This window comes from Phytophthora sojae (assembly GCF_000149755.1).
Source record: "Phytophthora sojae unplaced genomic scaffold PHYSOscaffold_12, whole genome shotgun sequence".
Lineage (NCBI taxonomy): Eukaryota > Oomycota > Peronosporomycetes > Peronosporales > Peronosporaceae > Phytophthora > Phytophthora sojae.
In genome coordinates this window covers 659,888-679,477 of record NW_009258126.1, presented here as the reverse complement: position 1 = coordinate 679,477, position 19,590 = coordinate 659,888, and the positions used below count along the sequence as shown (strand labels likewise).

The window sequence follows — 19,590 nt, the reverse complement described above, 5'->3', positions numbered from 1 at the left end:
GACGATGGGAGCTTCTCCGCCCTCTGCCAGGAGTGCCGCTAGGAGGCAAGGGGCACCCAGGCTACACTGGCCCCGAGGGCAAGTCGGCCAAGGACGGCGGGACGTGTTCGCGGCCCCCGCCTACCCCACTTACACTTTTAATCTACAGGCAGCAAGCGATTTCATCGGTAACTACAGTATAGTCCCTCTCTCTGTGTGTGCTCCGTGCAGCGTTTGCTCGCGGGAGGTGCAGCGTTAGCTCACCAAAAGATTGTAGCGTTCACTCACTATAATAGGCGCAGCGTTTGCTCACCAGCCATTGATACTCTACTTTACGCTAACATGTAGTGCATTTGACAGGCGTGCGAGTAGTCCGACAAACACCACCCAGCGTCATGGAGAGGGCGCTCCAGCTCCGGCAGGACGTGGCGCAGCGACAGTGAAGATCCTTCGGCGACTCGGGCTACTTACGGTCAATAATGCTGTGGTATGTGGTGACGCTGACTGGTGCTGGCAGATGGCCTTGCTAGCGAATCCCGGAGCTGGCCGATGCCTGTGCTGGCGGTATGCGAGGGCTACGGCCATGCCGTCCGCGTCAAGGTTCGGCGTTGTGGCCGCGGTCATGTTGGTGTTCGACGTGTTGCTGTGTGGTGGTGGCGGGCTGGACCTGCATGGTGGCAATAAGGACTTTCGCCGACTCAAGCTTGTTCTGATTGTGAAAGTGCTTGTCTTCGACGACGGTGGACGTGGCCATACGTAGACAATTGGAAGGTCTCTTAAAATGTATATATATGGAATGTGAACGTTGTACCTGTTTCAGATTGGATATACATTATTTCCTATTGGTATAGAGTTTATGAACAATGCATACTTGATAAATTTATCTTTTAGCTTCAAGTAATACAGCCAATTTCAATCATAAAAAATGATTGCCTCCTTAAATCGAACGTATACATTAATGTGTAGTAGGTACGCAAGAGTACAATTGAATGGCGGCCCGCCATACAGCCATACAGCAAATTCTGAAGATGGAGGTTGGTAACCTTCTTGGGGAGTGGAATCATGAAGACTGGGAAGTGGTCGACGACGACGATGACGACGCTGTGGCTCCAACAACTACATCAATAACATGAGAAGTGACAGCGGGCTACACTTGCGCAAACGCGAAGCCACTCAACAAGCGTACAATCACCATGGCGAGCGAGGATTGCTTGGTCTTTTCGTTACTGAAAAGCTGAAAGCAACATGGAGAGCATGGCTAAAGAGGTGAAGCACGTGCGACCGTAAGCGAAATCGACGCGTATATTGGGTTGGAAATGACGATGAGTCTAGTCCCAATTACAGACATAAGGAGTTTTGGTAAAAAAAACATTTCAAGGCCCACAGACTTCAAAGCAACAATGAGCACAACTCGCTTTCAAGTGATTCGGGGCTCCTTTCAGATACATCCCCAGAATGACAATTACCACGAGCTTGCGGACACAGCAAGTAGCTCGGATACCGAGGCGGCGGCGGCGGCTGCAGCATCTAAAGCCAGTGTAGCACGGGCGGCAGCGGCGAATGCGGCAGAGGCGGCTGCAGCAGCTGAGGTAGCAGCTGACGCAGCCGAAGCAGCATTAGTTGCTGCGGAGGCTGCTGCAGCTATGGTCGACAGCCTACATGGTAACGACACCGTTAGAATGAGAGCCGACGGCCGGGATAACGAGATGACTGGAAATTCGATCCAGGGGGGAAGCGCAACTGTTCAGGAGAGACAAAGCTCGGAGGATGGACGGAAAGCAAGACAAGATCCACTCCGTCACAGTCGGCTGCTTCTTCAACATTTTCAACGGAAGTTTGCATCCATTGCTGTTCCTTTTGGGATCAGCAGTATTGATGAAATTGGAGTGCGAACAAAGGCTCGAACGTTGGCGAGGCCCTTTATGCCGTTGAAGCCCGACAAATTCGCCATTCGATTCTACGCAGTAGTCGGCTGGGAATCCCTCTACGTACACTCGTTTTGGGATAATGGGTCCGGCAATACGATGCCAACGACAGCGGCTCAAAGATACACTCATCTGTTTCCCAGCCTGCGACATCCTCTACACGTTACCCTCAACCGACCCGACATACCTGTTGACCCCAAAGCTGCCGCGGCGCTGTGGGTAGCAATGATCGCGCACCAAACCAAGTTACACCAATCCACGACAGGAAGACGTCTCGTGGTTAGTGACAATGTTTACACTCGTCACGCTCTGGCAAGAGCTGTATTTGAAATGACGGATGGCGACGTACGCATGCTCGGGACCGTTCGACAAGATTGGGTTGGAAGGCTAAATCGCGTTGCAGTTGGAGATTCAATGAAACGTGTTGCACAGATGCCTAGAGGGTCTTGGGAGCTGATCGCTGCTGTGGACAGTGAATTGGACTCGAAGCAAGCGCGCGCCGCTCATGCAAGGAGGAAAAAACAACTTCCTAAGCACCTCCAGACGGCATACGCACCACCGGTCCAGTTCGCGGATCGTGCAGGATTCATTGTTTTTCACGACAAACAGCCTGTCATCTTCTACACCAACGACTTAGCAAGGACCCCAAGTGCTCGTGTTCTTGGTGGAGACAACGATGAAGCAATCGAGTGTTGTAATGGGTTGTACCCAATACGGCGTTGGACAGGAAATGAGGTACTGCACCGGACAACCTTTATGGCTCCAACCCCCGTTGCTGCCTACAACATTGGCATGAACGGCGTTGATCGCGTGGACCAGCTTCGCTCAACCAATTCTACCCGCCGAAAAGAAATGCGCCTCTCGATGAGAATTTTTACATGGCATCTGGATCTATCGATTTTCAATGCATTTCCGTTGATGGGGAACATTGAGAAAAAGCCAAACGCTCCAAAAACTCTACGAGAGTTCAAACGACGTGTTTGTGAGTCGCTGACTACAGGTCAGCTATGGTTCAAAGAGAAGAGAAGACCAAGAAACGACGTCAAGCGGATATAACGCCCGATCACACTGTGCACGAGCTTCACATTCTCACACCGAACAGCAAGGAGCACTCCAGTGGAAAGTTGGTCTGCCATTTGTGCAGCCTACAAGGGTTAAAGGCCGCGAAATCATCTCTTGGATGCTCCCATTGTAGCGTCGGGTACCACGCTGCTTGTTTTGCCGTTGCGCATTACAAAGACGCATTTAAACATCCAACTCCAAGCGTTGCTAAAGCTCTACAAGCGATTCGAAACGCTGAGGATGGCGACGCTCCGTCAAAAACCCGTCGCCGGTTGAACAATTCTACAACATCGCTGGACGGACTGACACTACCAAATTAAGTTTGTTTTTTTTCTTTTCTATTTTTTTATTTCTACGACGCCTTCACCACACTATTACACTCATAATCGATCGACACACGATAACACTCATACTTGGACTGTTCACCTTTTTCCGCTGCCACGGTGTCGCAACTTAGCAATATCTCTTGGTACTTTACGCAGACTCAGTCGAAATGACCGGAGCCATCGCTACACACCGGCACCAGCCAGCAGCATTGTGTACACGCTCACCAACACCGCTTAGCAAACACTGACGCAGACTATTATCCGCCAGCATCTGCGTCGTTGGTCACCACGGGCATACGCTCACAACATCACGCGCCAGACCATGATCACGTCCAGCGACTAACGGCTTCCCACCGAAACAATGACACGGACGTCACGGCCGTAGTCCTCGCACACCACCAGCACCGGCATCGGCCAGCACAGCCATCCGCCAGCACGATCATCCCATCCGCCAGCACCATTCCTTGACAAACTAGAACGCCCCGTGGTCGCGTCCACCATCATCGCAGACTAGCCCTTTCACGATCAGAACAAGCTCGAGTCGCCGGAAGTACCCATCGCCACCGTGCAGGTCCAGCCCGCCGCCACCACCCAGCAACACGTCGTACACCAACATGACCACGGCCACAACGCCGATACACTGACGCGGACGGCATGGCCGTAGCCCTCGCATACCGCCAGCACAGGCATCGGCCAGCTCCGGGATTCGCTAGCAAGGCCATCTGCCAGCACCAGTCAGCGTCACCACATACCACAGCATTATTGACCGTAAGTAGCCCGAGTCGCCGAAGGATCTTCACTGTCGCTGCGCCACGTCCTGCCGGAGCTGGAGCGCCCTCTCCATGACGCTGGGTGGTGTTTGTCGGACTACTCGCACGCCTGTCAAATGCACTACATGTTAGCGTAAAGTAGAGTATCAATGGCTGGTGAGCAAACGCTGCGCCTATTATAGTGAGTGAACGCTACAATCTTTTGGTGAGCTAACGCTGCACCTCCCGCGAGCAAACGCTGCACGGAGCACACACAGAGAGAGGGACTATACTGTAGTTACCGATGAAATCGCTTGCTGCCTGTAGATTAAAAGTGTAAGTGGGGTAGGCGGGGGCCGCGAACACGTCCCGCCGTCCTTGGCCGACTTGCCCTCGGGGCCAGTGTAGCCTGGGTGCCCCTTGCCTCCTAGCGGCACTCCTGGCAGAGGGCGGAGAAGCTCCCATCGTCCTTGGCAGGGCGTGGTCTGAGGCGACTTTTTTCCAGCGCCGCGATATCTCAACCAATCGGAATGGCTACACGCTCTTTTCGGCCAATTGGAGTTTGCAGATAGAATGTATGCATTATAGTATGCTGCCAATTCACTCCTTTTTGTATATAAACACATGAACAGACGCAACTGTTGCTTTGCGTCGCGATTGCCTGCTCGAGGCATGGACACGTCCGGTCCGGCTGGCGCTGTATGCTCAGGGCGATGGACGATGTAGCTGACCTGATCACAATACCGCCGCTGGCCATGCTGACGAGGTGCGCTGTGGTCACACGAATACAGCGTTCGGCGAACGCTGAACAGATTGCATCAGATGGTATGTTTCAATGCAGGATAGTGGCTATGACGGACAGATCATTCTATCCACTGTTCTGTCCAGGACAGAACCATTGTCCGCTAAAGTACCTGCTTCGATATCCTTCATTTGCACGAGAACTGTGGTATTTGTCCTATTTTCAAGCTAGTTCCTGTGTAGCGCGACAGATTGTCTCTTCGTGGCTGATCCGTTTCCAACGGAAAGCTCTCTACCGAGCAAATTCCAAACTGAGTTCGTTTCCGGTTAGCCTCTCGCTAGTTCTGCTCTCTAACCTACCTAGACCTCCTTTACGTACCTTGGCGCGGTCGCCAACCTGGTCGAGTCGTTGGGCTTGCCTGCACCGTCGGGTACAGTCCTGTAGCCTCCGAGAGCCGGGCGGAGGGTTCCGCTGGAGCAGCCGGCGGATCACTTCCCCCTCCACTTGAAGTCGGTAATCATGTTCGCGACTGGCGCGGGTGGCGTCGGCGGGGAGGACGCTGAACGGGTCGTTCGTCACTGCGGCCGGGAGCTGCCAACGCGGCCGCCATAGTGCTGCGTGAACGGTCTTCGGGCTGATGGGCGACGAAAACCTGAAAGAGGTCAGGCGCATCCTGCTTGATGATGTCGGCTGGTTCCCACGAAGCCTCGATGTCATCAAGGCCGAACCACTTGACGAAGCCCTCCCAACGATGCGAGTCCGGGCTCAGACGGCAGTCGAGCGGCGCCTCAACCAGATGTCCACCCTCGCCATAGATTGCTTGCTCTTGAAGCTCCTCCACGCGCCCACGGGCCGCATCTCGGTAAAGTTGAAGTCGGGAGGCATGGCGAATAGTGATAGCAAATGGCTCGATCATATCTTGGACCTCGAAAGTGTGATCATTCAGCGCCTCGAGGATACGCTTGGGGCCGCGCCACACCAAGGCCAGTTTGTGTTACTGCGGTCAGTTGCTGTCGCCGCCAAGACAAAGTCACCTTCGCTAAATCTGTGCAGCCGCACGCCTTGGCGACGCGCGTGCCGCTCCCGCGCCGCACGCCGGCGCTTCTCGCTGGCGTCCACCATTTCCGCATGCATGTTATCTAGCGCTTCGCGAACAGCGGTGAGGTGACCGCGAACTTCCGAGTCGACCCACGCGATGGTATCTTGCGTTGGAGATTGAGGGTGCAAGATGCTGCGAAGCTGGGAGTCAGCCGGCAGTGCTGTGAACGCTGTCAGGGGCGAGTGTCCATCGAGTCTGTCCGCGGGCATAGCGTTGAGCGCCGCTTGCACCACCGGTAGCACTGCGGGCCAATCTCGGACATGCAGCCTGCGCTCACTGAGAAGGGCCTTCACGCTTTTGAGTACTTCTCTGTTCACCACTTCAACGGTACCATTTGCCCACGGCGTGTAGAAAGTGGTGAAATGGTGGTGCGCACCCAGGGCGCGTTGCAGCCGTTCGACGACTTGGTTCCGAAAGTGCGCTCCCTGGTCGGAGACCCACTGATGCACAACGCCGAAACGCTTGAACCAATCGACGAGACCTTGGTACGCGTGGTCGGACGTTGCATGTGCGCATGCCACCAGCTCAACGAACCCGCTCATTCCATCCTTGAGGACCAACACGTACTTGAAGCCACTCGTGCTCTCGATCATAGTGAGGAAATCGAAGTGCAACACCTCGTTGGGGCGCGTCGCGCGCAATGTTTCTCCAAACGGACGCGGAATGCGCCCGCCTGCGGTCACCATGCAGTCCAGGCACTCGCTGACAAACGTGGTCACGTCGGGGCCCATCGTGCTCCAGAAGAAGCATGACTCGAGCGACTTGAGCGTCGTGGCCGCCCCGCGATGCCCACTGGCTCCTGCGTGCGCCACCACGCATAAACGCTGTTGCAATTCACCCGCCTCGGACGGGATCCACACCTGCCCGGCCGATGTCATCTGTAGTTGTCGCTCCTCGTTCCATTGGACACCGGGGTGCGTTGTCGCTCCGGCCGCTTGCTACACGGCCCGGATCTCCTGCTCGGACGGCCACACGAAATCGGCTTCTTCCAGCGGGGATACGTTCGACGACTGCTAGGCGCGCCACTCGAGTGGCCGTTCGCGTTACTTCTAGCGTAGGCCCCCCGCCCCAGCGGCTTAGCAGGTCGCCCCACGCATTTTCCTCGCCTGGCACGTGTTCGATTACGTAGCGGAACGACATGAGCGCGAGCGCCCAACGTATAGCTTGTCAGCTTGGTAGCGCGCCATCATCCCATCGGTCGCGTAGGGATTAAAGATGTAGACCAAGTTACGGTGATCCGTAAAGAGATGAAAGCCGCGAGGGCGCAATAAGAGGCACTCCAGTCGACGCACAGCTTCGACGATTGCGAATGCCTCCTTTTCGATGGTGGGCCATCGTTGTGCGGCACCGACGAAGCGACCACTAAGGAACGCAAGCGGGTGGTGGTGTTGCTCCGCCCGTGGTAGCTTGAGCTCTTCCGGATCAAGCATCGTGACGACGGCGCCCCAGTAGTCGTTGCTGGCGTCGGAGTACAGACATAGGTCGGCCGTAGGACTTGGGTGAGCAAGCGGCACCATCTTGAGGAGCGCTTCTCGGACTGCTTCCACCCCGGCCACTTCATCTGCGCCCCAGCTGACATCTTCCAGCCTGACTCGGGATAACTTAACCTTCTTCCTCGAGCCGGCGATCTGCGCCGCCCGCTCCAGCGCGTCGTACAGGACTACCGTGATGCGCGTGAATTCTGGAATGCTCTGCCGCGTCCAGTTCACGGCGCACAGAAACCGCTGGAGGTCTCCGGCCGTTTGTGGCGACTGCATCTCGACCAATCCCTGGATTCGTTCTGGATAGTGTCGCACACCTTGAGCTGATATCATTCGCCCACACTACTTCACCTCCGTCGCGAAGAGCTGACACTTCTTCGCGTGGAGTTTGAGGCCAAACTTTTCGCAGCGCTCTAGGACCTTATCCAGCACTTTGAGGAGCGAAGCTTCATCTTCTGCATAGCCCAGGATATCATCCAGCCAGGCCAGAATGCACGTCCCGAGTAGATCTCCGAAGATCTCCTCGACAACGCCTTGGCAGTAGGCCACCGCATCGGTGGCGCCCATGGGCACCCGTGTCGGCGTGTAGATGCCCCTGTGGGTTACAAACGAGTAGATCTCCTGGGAATCGGGGTGAAGCGGCAGCTGCCAGTACCCACGAAACCAGTCGAGGACAAAGAACACCTTAGCGCCCTCCAGCTCACCGATCACGAACTCGAGCACTGGCATAGGCCACGGCATGGGCTCTGTGCGCTCGTTGACACCACGCGCGTCGATCGTCATGCGCGGATCCGCCAACGGGTCGTCAGCCTGCTCCTTCTTCTTAACAATTCGAGGTGCAGAGGCCCAGCTACTCCGATGGTTCTTGTAGATGAGTCTGTGCTTCATCAATGTGGACGTGTGTCTGTCCAAAAAAGCACGATCGTTTGGTGAATAGCGGCGGGGCTGCGCCCGAATTGGCGTCGCTCCGGGTTTCAGCCTGACTTGCATTGGCGCTACGCGGACAGGTGGGTCGTGGCCGAACTCGAGCCGAAACGAATCCGCTCGCATCTGCAGGATGCCCCGAAGCTTGGTGCAGTCATCGAGTGTCAATCCCATCCTCGTTGCTATCTCTACCTTGGCCTCCAGGTAGCGGGTCACCTCTGCCAGATTCGTCGGCTGCAAACACGGTAGCGCTGTACGTGTCTCGTGTCGCTCAATGTCTTCCTCCTCTGCGCCCGGCCCTGGATCCTGCGCCGCCACCGCCAATCGGCAAATGCGCTGGAGCGAAGTGGATGAGGACTGGTCTCTGTCCACCTTCGGTGAAGTGTCTCCCCCAAGCTCCCATTCGGCTTGCGCATCCCGGGCTTCCACCAGTAGCTTGTCCGTGGAGTAACCGAGGATCTTCATGATAGGGCGGCCCACCGTCAGCTCCGTTCTCGAGTTGGCCTCTTCGACATAGCAGGCCAAATTGCGCAACATTATAGGGTCGGCAGACGTAGTGAGGACGATCTCGCTAAACGTCGCCATGCGCTGTACCACCACCTCGCGTCCTCCTACTGGACTCAGCCGCACCGGAGGAATTGCCTGGACAGCGACCGACTTGCCAGCCTGGCTAATCGAGTCGAGGACGCCGCGCGCAACTAGCGACGTGTCGGCACCAGAATCGAGGAGGAGGGCCTTGACGGGGACACCTTCTACAGCCGCCTCAACCGTACCACGGTCTTCGCCGGTGGTAAGCACCGAGTCGCTCGCTGTCACCACATCAAACTTATTCATGCTGATGCCTCGAGCTCCGGCGAATTGCTCGCGCCTCCTTCGCAGCAACTCTGTTGCTTCTTCCGGCGAGCAGTTGATGCTCTGTAGATCCGCATTTTAGGCACGCTCCACGCCCAGACCGTGTCTCTGGCGTCGGGCCCCGACTAGGCAACTCTTGTGGCCGCGTGGACCCATAGCCTCGGCCACCGCGGCCAGGTTGATCTCCACGACCGCCACGAGTACTCAGGCTACTGTGAGCACCGTGAGTTGACGTGTTAGCACCACCACCAGCTCCTCTGCTGGTATTAGCACCCCGACCACCATTTCCACCACGGCCAGCGCCACCGGAGCGAGGCTGGCTTTGCGCTGTCGGCCCCTGTCCAGTTGACGCTTGCGCGGCGTGCTCCCACGTCATAAACTCCTTCATTAGCTGGGTCACCCAGGAGCAAAATGGCACCACCTCGTGTTTGTACGTCTTGTTCTCTGCAGCGTCAGCTTCGTGTTGATAACAGCCTTAAACCCGGGGGGTGCAAGTGCAGCAGCAAGGTACTTCACCAGGCGACGCTGCTCGTGCTGGAACGCGAGGTCCGTGAGGTTGAACTTGTCCAGTATGGCTTCCATATCCGCTTGAAGGTTCATCATGCGGCTCTCCGGCTCGGGCCAACGCGTATGCATCCGCAGCGCCTTTATCGCCTCGTCAACCGAGGTATAGTCCACGTGCGAAGGTGCCTTCGCCTGTAGGAAATAGGCCACCCGTTGCTCTTCCGTGATTGCGCCAGGCAGCTGATTGAACTCGTAGCGGGCAATCATACGCTTCGTCTTGGACTCGATGCAGGCGCCCACGGGCATGGGGAAGGCGCCGCTTCACTGCGTCTGGAGCGCATTGATCGCCCCCAGATACGTCTCGTACTTGTGCATGAAGTCACGACGATCTTGCATCGTGCGCCCCTCGAACCGGGGTGGCTGCAGCAACGCTGGTGCCGCCGCTACCCGTGACGCACCAGCGTCAAGGGCGTACTGCATAGGTGACGCTTGACTCACTGTCTCCATGACTTCATCTTCTCGCTCGAAGGGGTTTGGGATCTGCAACCGCAGACCCGGGGAGCGCGGGGACCTTGATGTCGCGCTCTCTAGCTGCAATTCCGCGGCCCGAGCTGCCAGCTCGTCCACGTTGACGTCGTCTTTGTCTCCCATCTGGTCACGCGCGAAGTCGTTCACGCGGAGCTTGAACCGTGTAGAACTGAGAAACTAAAGTTAACTTTGATCCGTTTCCAACGGAAAGCTCTCTACCGAGCAAATTCCAAACTGAGTTCGTTTCCGGTTAGCCTCTCGCTAGTTCTGCTCTCTAACCTACCTAGACCTCCTTTACGTACCTTGGCGCGGTCGCCAACCTGGTCGAGTCGTTGTGGCTTGCCTGCACCGTCGGGTACAGTCCTGTAGCCTCCGAGAGCCGGGAGGAGGGTTCCGCTGGAGCAGCCGGCGGATCAGTAGCTTGAAGCAGCGGGCAATTGGGCCTCTCTGGTCAGGAGCGCATCAGCGTGTAGTCAGCCTTGCATTTCTACGGGGGCTGTTAGATCTATACGTAGCAAGTGCACAATGGAGAAATGCCGACGCAGCTACATTGCATATGCATTCGCAAAGCGACAGTGTTAACAGTGCATTGTAGAGTTTATCCTATGGTGCCGAGAGTTGCTGCTCGAGTCGTTCGCCTTCACGGACATCAATTTATCGCTTGTGGGTGGTGCATGGTTGGCCTGTACATGGCGCAAAATATCACGCCGATTTATCCTACTTTCCCACACCCACGCGTGTTGTATTTGCTAGAAGTGGTGATCAATGTGCCGAGGCTCTACAACTCGCCGTGATGATGCTGGAGGAGCCCCCAGGACGTAACTGACGCATGCTCGCGGAGGATACTGCGATGTCTGTCGAGTCACCGTTCTCGAGATCTCGACCCGATCCTGCGTACAGTTTATTGTCCAACGAGAAGAGTATTGGGCTCCAACAATAATAACAAGAACAACAGCACTGAGGTCGAGAGCCGACTCGTACTCAACTCAATTGAAAAGGTGATTGCCAACCCGTACCTGCACCAGATATGTCTTGTGCTCAACAGCGTCACGGCTTCGTGTGAGTCATATTACGATTACGTTGATAACGAATAGTACCGAAATTTGTCATGGACCAAGGACCCCTTCCAAGGATGAGGTCGGGGTTCGATTCCCCGACGGCGCATCTTTTGCCAGCTGTTCTTGCACATCCCCCGTCTTTTGCGCGCTTTTGGGCCGATGCGCGTGCCTCACGGCGTGCGGGCAAGCCCCCTCGACCTCTGGCTCGTGGCGATACTTGTTTTCTCCTGTTCAGCTGCGCCTGAACGCAAGAAAACTGCAGACGCAACCACGCGCTCCCAGGGCTAAGTTGGTGGGTTGGGGGCGGTCCACACAGGGTGTTGGACAGTGCGTGGTGTGTTGTCGGTATCGAGTGGGGCGGTGCGTTGGCGTTGGGGAGCGTTTTGTTTTGGTTAGGGTTGTGGTTCTTGTGGGGTTTGTTTGTGGGTAACATGGGTATTGTCTGGCGCGCCGTTGGTCTAATGGTTAGGATTCGTCCCTCCCACGGACGAGGTCGGGGTTCGATTCCCCGGCGGCGCACGCCTTCCCTTGTTTGTCGTGACCGATCAGCGGTCATCGAAGTCTGTGGATTGTTGCTCGGAGCACCTTTTGTCAATTTTGCTTGATGATCCTCTTGCTCGATGCCGAGGGCCCAGCCGCATTTTCAGCGCTGCGCTGGCCCATACCAGTCTCCCCAGGCCCTCAACAGCCGCGCCATTCAGCCTACAGATGTTACTTTGACGAGCAGGACGCCCAGATCCGAGTGCGATAGTTTGTGCTTGCTACACCGACCCTACAGGGTTGCGTTGGGAAAAGCTCACGGGCAGGGAGGGGTATATGCGTAAATCGCCTCATATCGATATGATTCGGAGCTCCACCAGCTAGCAGCGTACCAACAGTCCAACAACAGAGGGGCTACAGAGACGACCTCGACATCGCGTTGAGCGCCTTCCCGCTCCAAGTTGGAGTGGGTGTGCGTATGGCTCGGTGGGGTGCGTGTTCGAGGGTGACAAGCTCGGGTTGACGGCTGTCGAAGCGCGCGATCAATCGAGTTGTTTGAGGTTTTATGATCTCGTGTGCGTGTTTGTCTGTCTGTCTGTCTGTCTGTCTGTCTGTCTGTCTGTCTGTCTGTCTGTCTGTCTGTCTGTCTGTCTGTCTGTCTGTCTGTCTGTCTGTCTGTCTGTCTGTATGTGTGTAGCCGGTTAGTTTGGCGCGCGTGTTGGCGGCCTTGCTGTGTTGTTTGCTTTGATGGGTAGGACAGGCGGTGTTTGATAGAGTATGCGTGGTTGACATGGTTGTTTGTGCGTCGTTTGGTGTGTGTTTTTGTGTGTTTGATCGTGGAATGTGCACCGTTGGTCTAATGGTTAGGATTCATCCCTTCCAAGGATGAGGTCGGGGTTCGATTCCCCGACGGCGCATCTTTTGCCAGCTGTTCTTGCACATCCCCCGTCTTTTGCGCGCTTTTGGGCCGATGCGCGTGCCTCACGGCGTGCGGGCAAGCCCCCTCGACCTCTGGCTCGTGGCGATACTTGTTTTCTCCTGTTCAGCTGCGCCTGAACGCAAGAAAACTGCAGACGCAACCACGCGCTCCCAGGGCTAAGTTGGTGGGTTGGGGGCGGTCCACACAGGGTGTTGGACAGTGCGTGGTGTGTTGTCGGTATCGAGTGGGGCGGTGCGTTGGCGTTGGGGAGCGTTTTGTTTTGGCTAGGGTTGTGGTTCTTGTGGGGTTTGTTTGTGGGTAACATGGGTATTGTCTGGCGCGCCGTTGGTCTAATGGTTAGGATTCGTCCCTCCCACGGACGAGGTCGGGGTTCGATTCCCCGGCGGCGCACGCCTTCCCTTGTTTGTCGTGACCGGTCAGCGGTCATCGAAGTCTGTGGATTGTTGCTCGGAGCACCTTTTGTCAATTTTGCTTGATGATCCTCTTGCTCGATGCCGAGGGCCCAGCCGCATTTTCAGCGCTGCGCTGGCCCATACCAGTCTCCCCAGGCCCTCAACAGCCGCGCCATTCAGCCTACAGATGTTACTTTGACGAGCAGGACGCCCAGATCCGAGTGCGATAGTTTGTGCTTGCTACACCGACCCTACAGGGTTGCGTTGGGAAAAGCTCACGGGCAGGGAGGGGTATATGCGTAAATCGCCTCATATCGATATGATTCGGAGCTCCACCAGCTAGCAGCGTACCAACAGTCCAACAACAGAGGGGCTACAGAGACGACCTCGACATCGCGTTGAGCGCCTTCCCGCTCCAAGTTGGAGTGGGTGTGCGTATGGCTCGGTGGGGTGCGTGTTCGAGGGTGACAAGCTCGGGTTGACGGCTGTCGAAGCGCGCGATCAATCGAGTTGTTTGAGGTTTTATGATCTCGTGTGCGTGTTTGTCTGTCTGTCTGTCTGTCTGTCTGTCTGTCTGTCTGTCTGTCTGTCTGTCTGTCTGTCTGTCTGTCTGTCTGTCTGTCTGTCTGTCTGTCTGTCTGTCTGTCTGTCTGTCTGTCTGTCTGTCTGTCTGTATGTGTGTAGCCGGTTAGTTTGGCGCGCGTGTTGGCGGCCTTGCTGTGTTGTTTGCTTTGATGGGTGTGAGCGCGCAGGACAGGCGGTGTTTGATAGAGTATGCGTGGTTGACATGGTTGTTTGTGCGTCGTTTGGTGTGTGTTTTTGTGTGTTTGATCGTGGAATGTGCACCGTTGGTCTAATGGTTAGGATTCATCCCTTCCAAGGATGAGGTCGGGGTTCGATTCCCCGACGGCGCATCTTTTGCCAGCTGTTCTTGCACATCCCCCGTCTTTTGCGCGCTTTTGGGCCGATGCGCGTGCCTCACGGCGTGCGGGCAAGCCCCCTCGACCTCTGGCTCGTGGCGATACTTGTTTTCTCCTGTTCAGCTGCGCCTGAACGCAAGAAAACTGCAGACGCAACCACACGCTCCCAGGGCTAAGTTGGTGGGTTGGGGGCGGTCCACACAGGGTGTTGGACAGTGCGTGGTGTGTTGTCGGTATCGAGTGGGGCGGTGCGTTGGCGTTGGGGAGCGTTTTGTTTTGGCTAGGGTTGTGGTTCTTGTGGGGTTTGTTTGTGGGTAACATGGGTATTGTCTGGCGCGCCGTTGGTCTAATGGTTAGGATTCGTCCCTCCCACGGACGAGGTCGGGGTTCGATTCCCCGGCGGCGCACGCCTTCCCTTGTTTGTCGTGACCGGTCAGCGGTCATCGAAGTCTGTGGATTGTTGCTCGGAGCACCTTTTGTCAATTTTGCTTGATGATCCTCTTGCTCGATGCCGAGGGCCCAGCCGCATTTTCAGCGCTGCGCTGGCCCATACCAGTCTCCCCAGGCCCTCAACAGCCGCGCCATTCAGCCTACAGATGTTACTTTGACGAGCAGGACGCCCAGATCCGAGTGCGATAGTTTGTGCTTGCTACACCGACCCTACAGGGTTGCGTTGGGAAAAGCTCACGGGCAGGGAGGGGTATATGCGTAAATCGCCTCATATCGATATGATTCGGAGCTCCACCAGCTAGCAGCGTACCAACAGTCCAACAACAGAGGGGCTACAGAGACGACCTCGACATCGCGTTGAGCGCCTTCCCGCTCCAAGTTGGAGTGGGTGTGCGTATGGCTCGGTGGGGTGCGTGTTCGAGGGTGACAAGCTCGGGTTGACGGCTGTCGAAGCGCGCGATCAATCGAGTTGTTTGAGGTTTTATGATCTCGTGTGCGTGTTTGTCTGTCTGTCTGTCTGTCTGTCTGTCTGTCTGTCTGTCTGTCTGTCTGTCTGTCTGTCTGTCTGTCTGTATGTGTGTAGCCGGTTAGTTTGGCGCGCGTGTTGGCGGCCTTGCTGTGTTGTTTGCTTTGATGGGTGTGAGCGCGCAGGACAGGCGGTGTTTGATAGAGTATGCGTGGTTGACATGGTTGTTTGTGCGTCGTTTGGTGTGTGTTTTTGTGTGTTTGATCGTGGAATGTGCACCGTTGGTCTAATGGTTAGGATTCATCCCTTCCAAGGATGAGGTCGGGGTTCGATTCCCCGACGGCGCATCTTTTGCCAGCTGTTCTTGCACATCCCCCGTCTTTTGCGCGCTTTTGGGCCGATGCGCGTGCCTCACGGCGTGCGGGCAAGCCCCCTCGACCTCTGGCTCGTGGCGATACTTGTTTTCTCCTGTTCAGCTGCGCCTGAACGCAAGAAAACTGCAGACGCAACCACGCGCTCCCAGGGCTAAGTTGGTGGGTTGGGGGCGGTCCACACAGGGTGTTGGACAGTGCGTGGTGTGTTGTCGGTATCGAGTGGGGCGGTGCGTTGGCGTTGGGAGCGTTTTGTTTTGGCTAGGGTTGTGGTTCTTGTGGGGTTTGTTTGTGGGTAACATGGGTATTGTCTGGCGCGCCGTTGGTCTAATGGTTAGGATTCGTCCCTCCCACGGACGAGGTCGGGGTTCGATTCCCCGGCGGCGCACGCCTTCCCTTGTTTGTCGTGACCGGTCAGCGGTCATCGAAGTCTGTGGATTGTTGCTCGGAGCACCTTTTGTCAATTTTGCTTGATGATCCTCTTGCTCGATGCCGAGGGCCCAGCCGCATTTTCAGCGCTGCGCTGGCCCATACCAGTCTCCCCAGGCCCTCAACAGCCGCGCCATTCAGCCTACAGATGTTACTTTGACGAGCAGGACGCCCAGATCCGAGTGCGATAGTTTGTGCTTGCTACACCGACCCTACAGGGTTGCGTTGGGAAAAGCTCACGGGCAGGGAGGGGTATATGCGTAAATCGCCTCATATCGATATGATTCGGAGCTCCACCAGCTAGCAGCGTACCAACAGTCCAACAACAGAGGGGCTACAGAGACGACCTCGACATCGCGTTGAGCGCCTTCCCGCTCCAAGTTGGAGTGGGTGTGCGTATGGCTCGGTGGGGTGCGTGTTCGAGGGTGACAAGCTCGGGTTGACGGCTGTCGAAGCGCGCGATCAATCGAGTTGTTTGAGGTTTTATGATCTCGTGTGCGTGTTTGTCTGTCTGTCTGTCTGTCTGTCTGTCTGTCTGTCTGTATGTGTGTAGCCGGTTAGTTTGGCGCGCGTGTTGGCGGCCTTGCTGTGTTGTTTGCTTTGATGGGTGTGAGCGCGCAGGACAGGCGGTGTTTGATAGAGTATGCGTGGTTGACATGGTTGTTTGTGCGTCGTTTGGTGTGTGTTTTTGTGTGTTTGATCGTGGAATGTGCACCGTTGGTCTAATGGTTAGGATTCATCCCTTCCAAGGATGAGGTCGGGGTTCGATTCCCCGACGGCGCATCTTTTGCCAGCTGTTCTTGCACATCCCCCGTCTTTTGCGCGCTTTTGGGCCGATGCGCGTGCCTCACGGCGTGCGGGCAAGCCCCCTCGACCTCTGGCTCGTGGCGATACTTGTTTTCTCCTGTTCAGCTGCGCCTGAACGCAAGAAAACTGCAGACGCAACCACGCGCTCCCAGGGCTAAGTTGGTGGGTTGGGGGCGGTCCACACAGGGTGTTGGACAGTGCGTGGTGTGTTGTCGGTATCGAGTGGGGCGGTGCGTTGGCGTTGGGAGCGTTTTGTTTTGGCTAGGGTTGTGTTCTTGTGGGGTTTGTTTGTGGGTAACATAGGTATTGTCTGGCGCGCCGTTGGTCTAATGGTTAGGATTCGTCCCTCCCACGGACGAGGTCGGGGTTCGATTCCCCGGCGGCGCACGCCTTCCCTTGTTTGTCGTGACCGGTCAGCGGTCATCGAAGTCTGTGGATTGTTGCTCGGAGCACCTTTTGTCAATTTTGCTTGATGATCCTCTTGCTCGATGCCGAGGGCCCAGCCGCATTTTCAGCGCTGCGCTGGCCCATACCAGTCTCCCCAGGCCCTCAACAGCCGCGCCATTCAGCCTACAGATGTTACTTTGACGAGCAGGACGCCCAGATCCGAGTGCGATAGTTTGTGCTTGCTACACCGACCCTACAGGGTTGCGTTGGGAAAAGCTCACGGGCAGGGAGGGGTATATGCGTAAATCGCCTCATATCGATATGATTCGGAGCTCCACCAGCTAGCAGCGTACCAACAGTCCAACAACAGAGGGGCTACAGAGACGACCTCGACATCGCGTTGAGCGCCTTCCCGCTCCAAGTTGGAGTGGGTGTGCGTATGGCTCGGTGGGGTGCGTGTTCGAGGGTGACAAGCTCGGGTTGACGGCTGTCGAAGCGCGCGATCAATCGAGTTGTTTGAGGTTTTATGATCTCGTGTGCGTGTTTGTCTGTCTGTCTGTCTGTCTGTCTGTCTGTCTGTCTGTCTGTCTGTCTGTCTGTCTGTCTGTCTGTCTGTATGTGTGTAGCCGGTTAGTTTGGCGCGCGTGTTGGCGGCCTTGCTGTGTTGTTTGCTTTGATGGGTGTGAGCGCGCAGGACAGGCGGTGTTTGATAGAGTATGCGTGGTTGACATGGTTGTTTGTGCGTCGTTTGGTGTGTGTTTTTGTGTGTTTGATCGTGGAATGTGCACCGTTGCTCTAACGGTTAGGATTCATCCCTTCCAAGGATGAGGTCGGGGTTCGATTCCCCGACGGCGCATCTTTTGCCAGCTGTTCTTGCACATCCCCCGTCTTTTGCGCGCTTTTGGGCCGATGCGCGTGCCTCACGGCGTGCGGGCAAGCCCCCTCGACCTCTGGCTCGTGGCGATACTTGTTTTCTCCTGTTCAGCTGCGCCTGAACGCAAGAAAACTGCAGACGCAACCACACGCTCCCAGGGCTAAGTTGGTGGGTTGGGGGCGGTCCACACAGGGTGTTGGACAGTGCGTGGTGTGTTGTCGGTATCGAGTGGGGCGGTGCGTTGGCGTTGGGAGCGTTTTGTTTTGGCTAGGGTTGTGGTTCTTGTGGGGTTTGTTTGTGGGTAACATGGGTATTGTCTGGCGCGCCGTTGGTCTAATGGTTAGGATTCGTCCCTCCCACGGACGAGGTCGGGGTTCGATTCCCCGGCGGCGCACGCCTTCCCTTGTTTGTCGTGACCGGTCAGCGGTCATCGAAGTCTGTGGATTGTTGCTCGGAGCACCTTTTGTCAATTTTGCTTGATGATCCTCTTGCTCGATGCCGAGGGCCCAGCCGCATTTTCAGCGCTGCGCTGGCCCATACCAGTCTCCCCAGGCCCTCAACAGCCGCGCCATTCAGCCTACAGATGTTACTTTGACGAGCAGGACGCCCAGATCCGAGTGCGATAGTTTGTGCTTGCTACACCGACCCTACAGGGTTGCGTTGGGAAAAGCTCACGGGCAGGGAGGGGTATATGCGTAAATCGCCTCATATCGATATGATTCGGAGCTCCACCAGCTAGCAGCGTACCAACAGTCCAACAACAGAGGGGCTACAGAGACGACCTCGACATCGCGTTGAGCGCCTTCCCGCTCCAAGTTGGAGTGGGTGTGCGTATGGCTCGGTGGGGTGCGTGTTCGAGGGTGACAAGCTCGGGTTGACGGCTGTCGAAGCGCGCGATCAATCGAGTTGTTTGAGGTTTTATGATCTCGTGTGCGTGTTTGTCTGTCTGTCTGTCTGTCTGTCTGTCTGTCTGTCTGTCTGTCTGTCTGTCTGTCTGTCTGTCTGTCTGTCTGTCTGTCTGTCTGTCTGTCTGTCTGTCTGTCTGTCTGTCTGTCTGTCTGTCTGTCTGTCTGTCTGTCTGTCTGTCTGTCTGTCTGTCTGTATGTGTGTAGCCGGTTAGTTTGGCGCGCGTGTTGGCGGCCTTGCTGTGTTGTTTGCTTTGATGGGTGTGAGCGCGCAGGACAGGCGGTGTTTGATAGAGTATGCGTGGTTGACATGGTTGTTTGTGCGTCGTTTGGTGTGTGTTTTTGTGTGTTTGATCGTGGAATGTGCACCGTTGGTCTAATGGTTAGGATTCATCCCTTCCAAGGATGAGGTCGGGGTTCGATTCCCCGACGGCGCATCTTTTGCCAGCTGTTCTTGCACATCCCCCGTCTTTTGCGCGCTTTTGGGCCGATGCGCGTGCCTCACGGCGTGCGGGCAAGCCCCCTCGACCTCTGGCTCGTGGCGATACTTGTTTTCTCCTGTTCAGCTGCGCCTGAACGCAAGAAAACTGCAGACGCAACCACGCGTTCCCAGGGCTAAGTTGGTGGGTTGGGGGCGGTCCACACAGGGTGTTGGACAGTGCGTGGTGTGTTGTCGGTATCGAGTGGGGCGGTGCGTTGGCGTTGGGGAGCGTTTTGTTTTGGCTAGGGTTGTGGTTCTTGTGGGGTTTGTTTGTGGGTAACATGGGTATTGTCTGGCGCGCCGTTGGTCTAATGGTTAGGATTCGTCCCTCCCACGGACGAGGTCGGGGTTCGATTCCCCGGCGGCGCACGCCTTCCCTTGTTTGTCGTGACCGGTCAGCGGTCATCGAAGTCTGTGGATTGTTGCTCGGAGCACCTTTTGTCAATTTTGCTTGATGAT

The 19,590-nt window shown here is 56.2% G+C and overlaps 3 protein-coding genes and 13 non-coding genes across 16 annotated transcripts; 14 read left to right on the top strand and 2 right to left on the bottom strand.

The window, feature by feature from the left end:
* Positions 1-1,685: 1,685 nt before the first annotated feature.
* Positions 1,686-2,195, top strand: PHYSODRAFT_529221 (hypothetical protein; the record flags this gene model as incomplete). Its single annotated transcript, XM_009538649.1, has 1 exon — positions 1,686-2,195. A coding segment is annotated over one exon (510 nt), but the record flags the coding sequence as incomplete, so codon positions are not given.
* Positions 2,196-3,284: 1,089 nt separating this feature from the next.
* On the bottom strand, positions 3,285-4,348 carry PHYSODRAFT_356020 (hypothetical protein). The gene has a single exon (XM_009538648.1). The coding sequence runs from the start codon at positions 4,012-4,014 to the stop codon at positions 3,793-3,795; it is 222 nt and encodes a 73-aa protein (XP_009536943.1). The 5' UTR covers positions 4,015-4,348; the 3' UTR covers positions 3,285-3,792.
* Positions 4,349-8,200: 3,852 nt separating this feature from the next.
* PHYSODRAFT_403711 (hypothetical protein) lies at positions 8,201-9,010 on the bottom strand (the record flags this gene model as incomplete). The annotated part of the gene is made up of 2 exons (XM_009538647.1): positions 8,201-8,593; positions 8,717-9,010. Coding segments are annotated over 2 exons (687 nt in total), but the record flags the coding sequence as incomplete, so codon positions are not given.
* A 2,666-nt stretch (positions 9,011-11,676) lies between these two features.
* On the top strand, positions 11,677-11,748 carry PHYSODRAFT_t1500. Its single transcript has one exon. It is a non-coding gene; the product is annotated as a tRNA-Gly (tRNA).
* Positions 11,749-12,554: 806 nt separating this feature from the next.
* On the top strand, positions 12,555-12,626 carry PHYSODRAFT_t1501. Its single transcript has one exon. It is a non-coding gene; the product is annotated as a tRNA-Gly (tRNA).
* A 341-nt stretch (positions 12,627-12,967) lies between these two features.
* Positions 12,968-13,039, top strand: PHYSODRAFT_t1502. Its single transcript has one exon. It is a non-coding gene; the product is annotated as a tRNA-Gly (tRNA).
* An 844-nt stretch (positions 13,040-13,883) lies between these two features.
* PHYSODRAFT_t1503 lies at positions 13,884-13,955 on the top strand. Its single transcript has one exon. It is a non-coding gene; the product is annotated as a tRNA-Gly (tRNA).
* A 341-nt stretch (positions 13,956-14,296) lies between these two features.
* PHYSODRAFT_t1504 lies at positions 14,297-14,368 on the top strand. The gene has a single exon. It is a non-coding gene; the product is annotated as a tRNA-Gly (tRNA).
* Positions 14,369-15,152: 784 nt separating this feature from the next.
* Positions 15,153-15,224, top strand: PHYSODRAFT_t1505. The gene has a single exon. It is a non-coding gene; the product is annotated as a tRNA-Gly (tRNA).
* Positions 15,225-15,564: 340 nt separating this feature from the next.
* On the top strand, positions 15,565-15,636 carry PHYSODRAFT_t1506. Its single transcript has one exon. It is a non-coding gene; the product is annotated as a tRNA-Gly (tRNA).
* A 752-nt stretch (positions 15,637-16,388) lies between these two features.
* Positions 16,389-16,460, top strand: PHYSODRAFT_t1507. The gene has a single exon. It is a non-coding gene; the product is annotated as a tRNA-Gly (tRNA).
* Positions 16,461-16,799: 339 nt separating this feature from the next.
* On the top strand, positions 16,800-16,871 carry PHYSODRAFT_t1508. The gene has a single exon. It is a non-coding gene; the product is annotated as a tRNA-Gly (tRNA).
* A 784-nt stretch (positions 16,872-17,655) lies between these two features.
* Positions 17,656-17,727, top strand: PHYSODRAFT_t1509. The gene has a single exon. It is a non-coding gene; the product is annotated as a tRNA-Gly (tRNA).
* Positions 17,728-18,067: 340 nt separating this feature from the next.
* On the top strand, positions 18,068-18,139 carry PHYSODRAFT_t1510. The gene has a single exon. It is a non-coding gene; the product is annotated as a tRNA-Gly (tRNA).
* An 876-nt stretch (positions 18,140-19,015) lies between these two features.
* PHYSODRAFT_t1511 lies at positions 19,016-19,087 on the top strand. Its single transcript has one exon. It is a non-coding gene; the product is annotated as a tRNA-Gly (tRNA).
* A 341-nt stretch (positions 19,088-19,428) lies between these two features.
* On the top strand, positions 19,429-19,500 carry PHYSODRAFT_t1512. Its single transcript has one exon. It is a non-coding gene; the product is annotated as a tRNA-Gly (tRNA).
* The last annotated feature ends 90 nt before the right edge of the window (positions 19,501-19,590 follow it).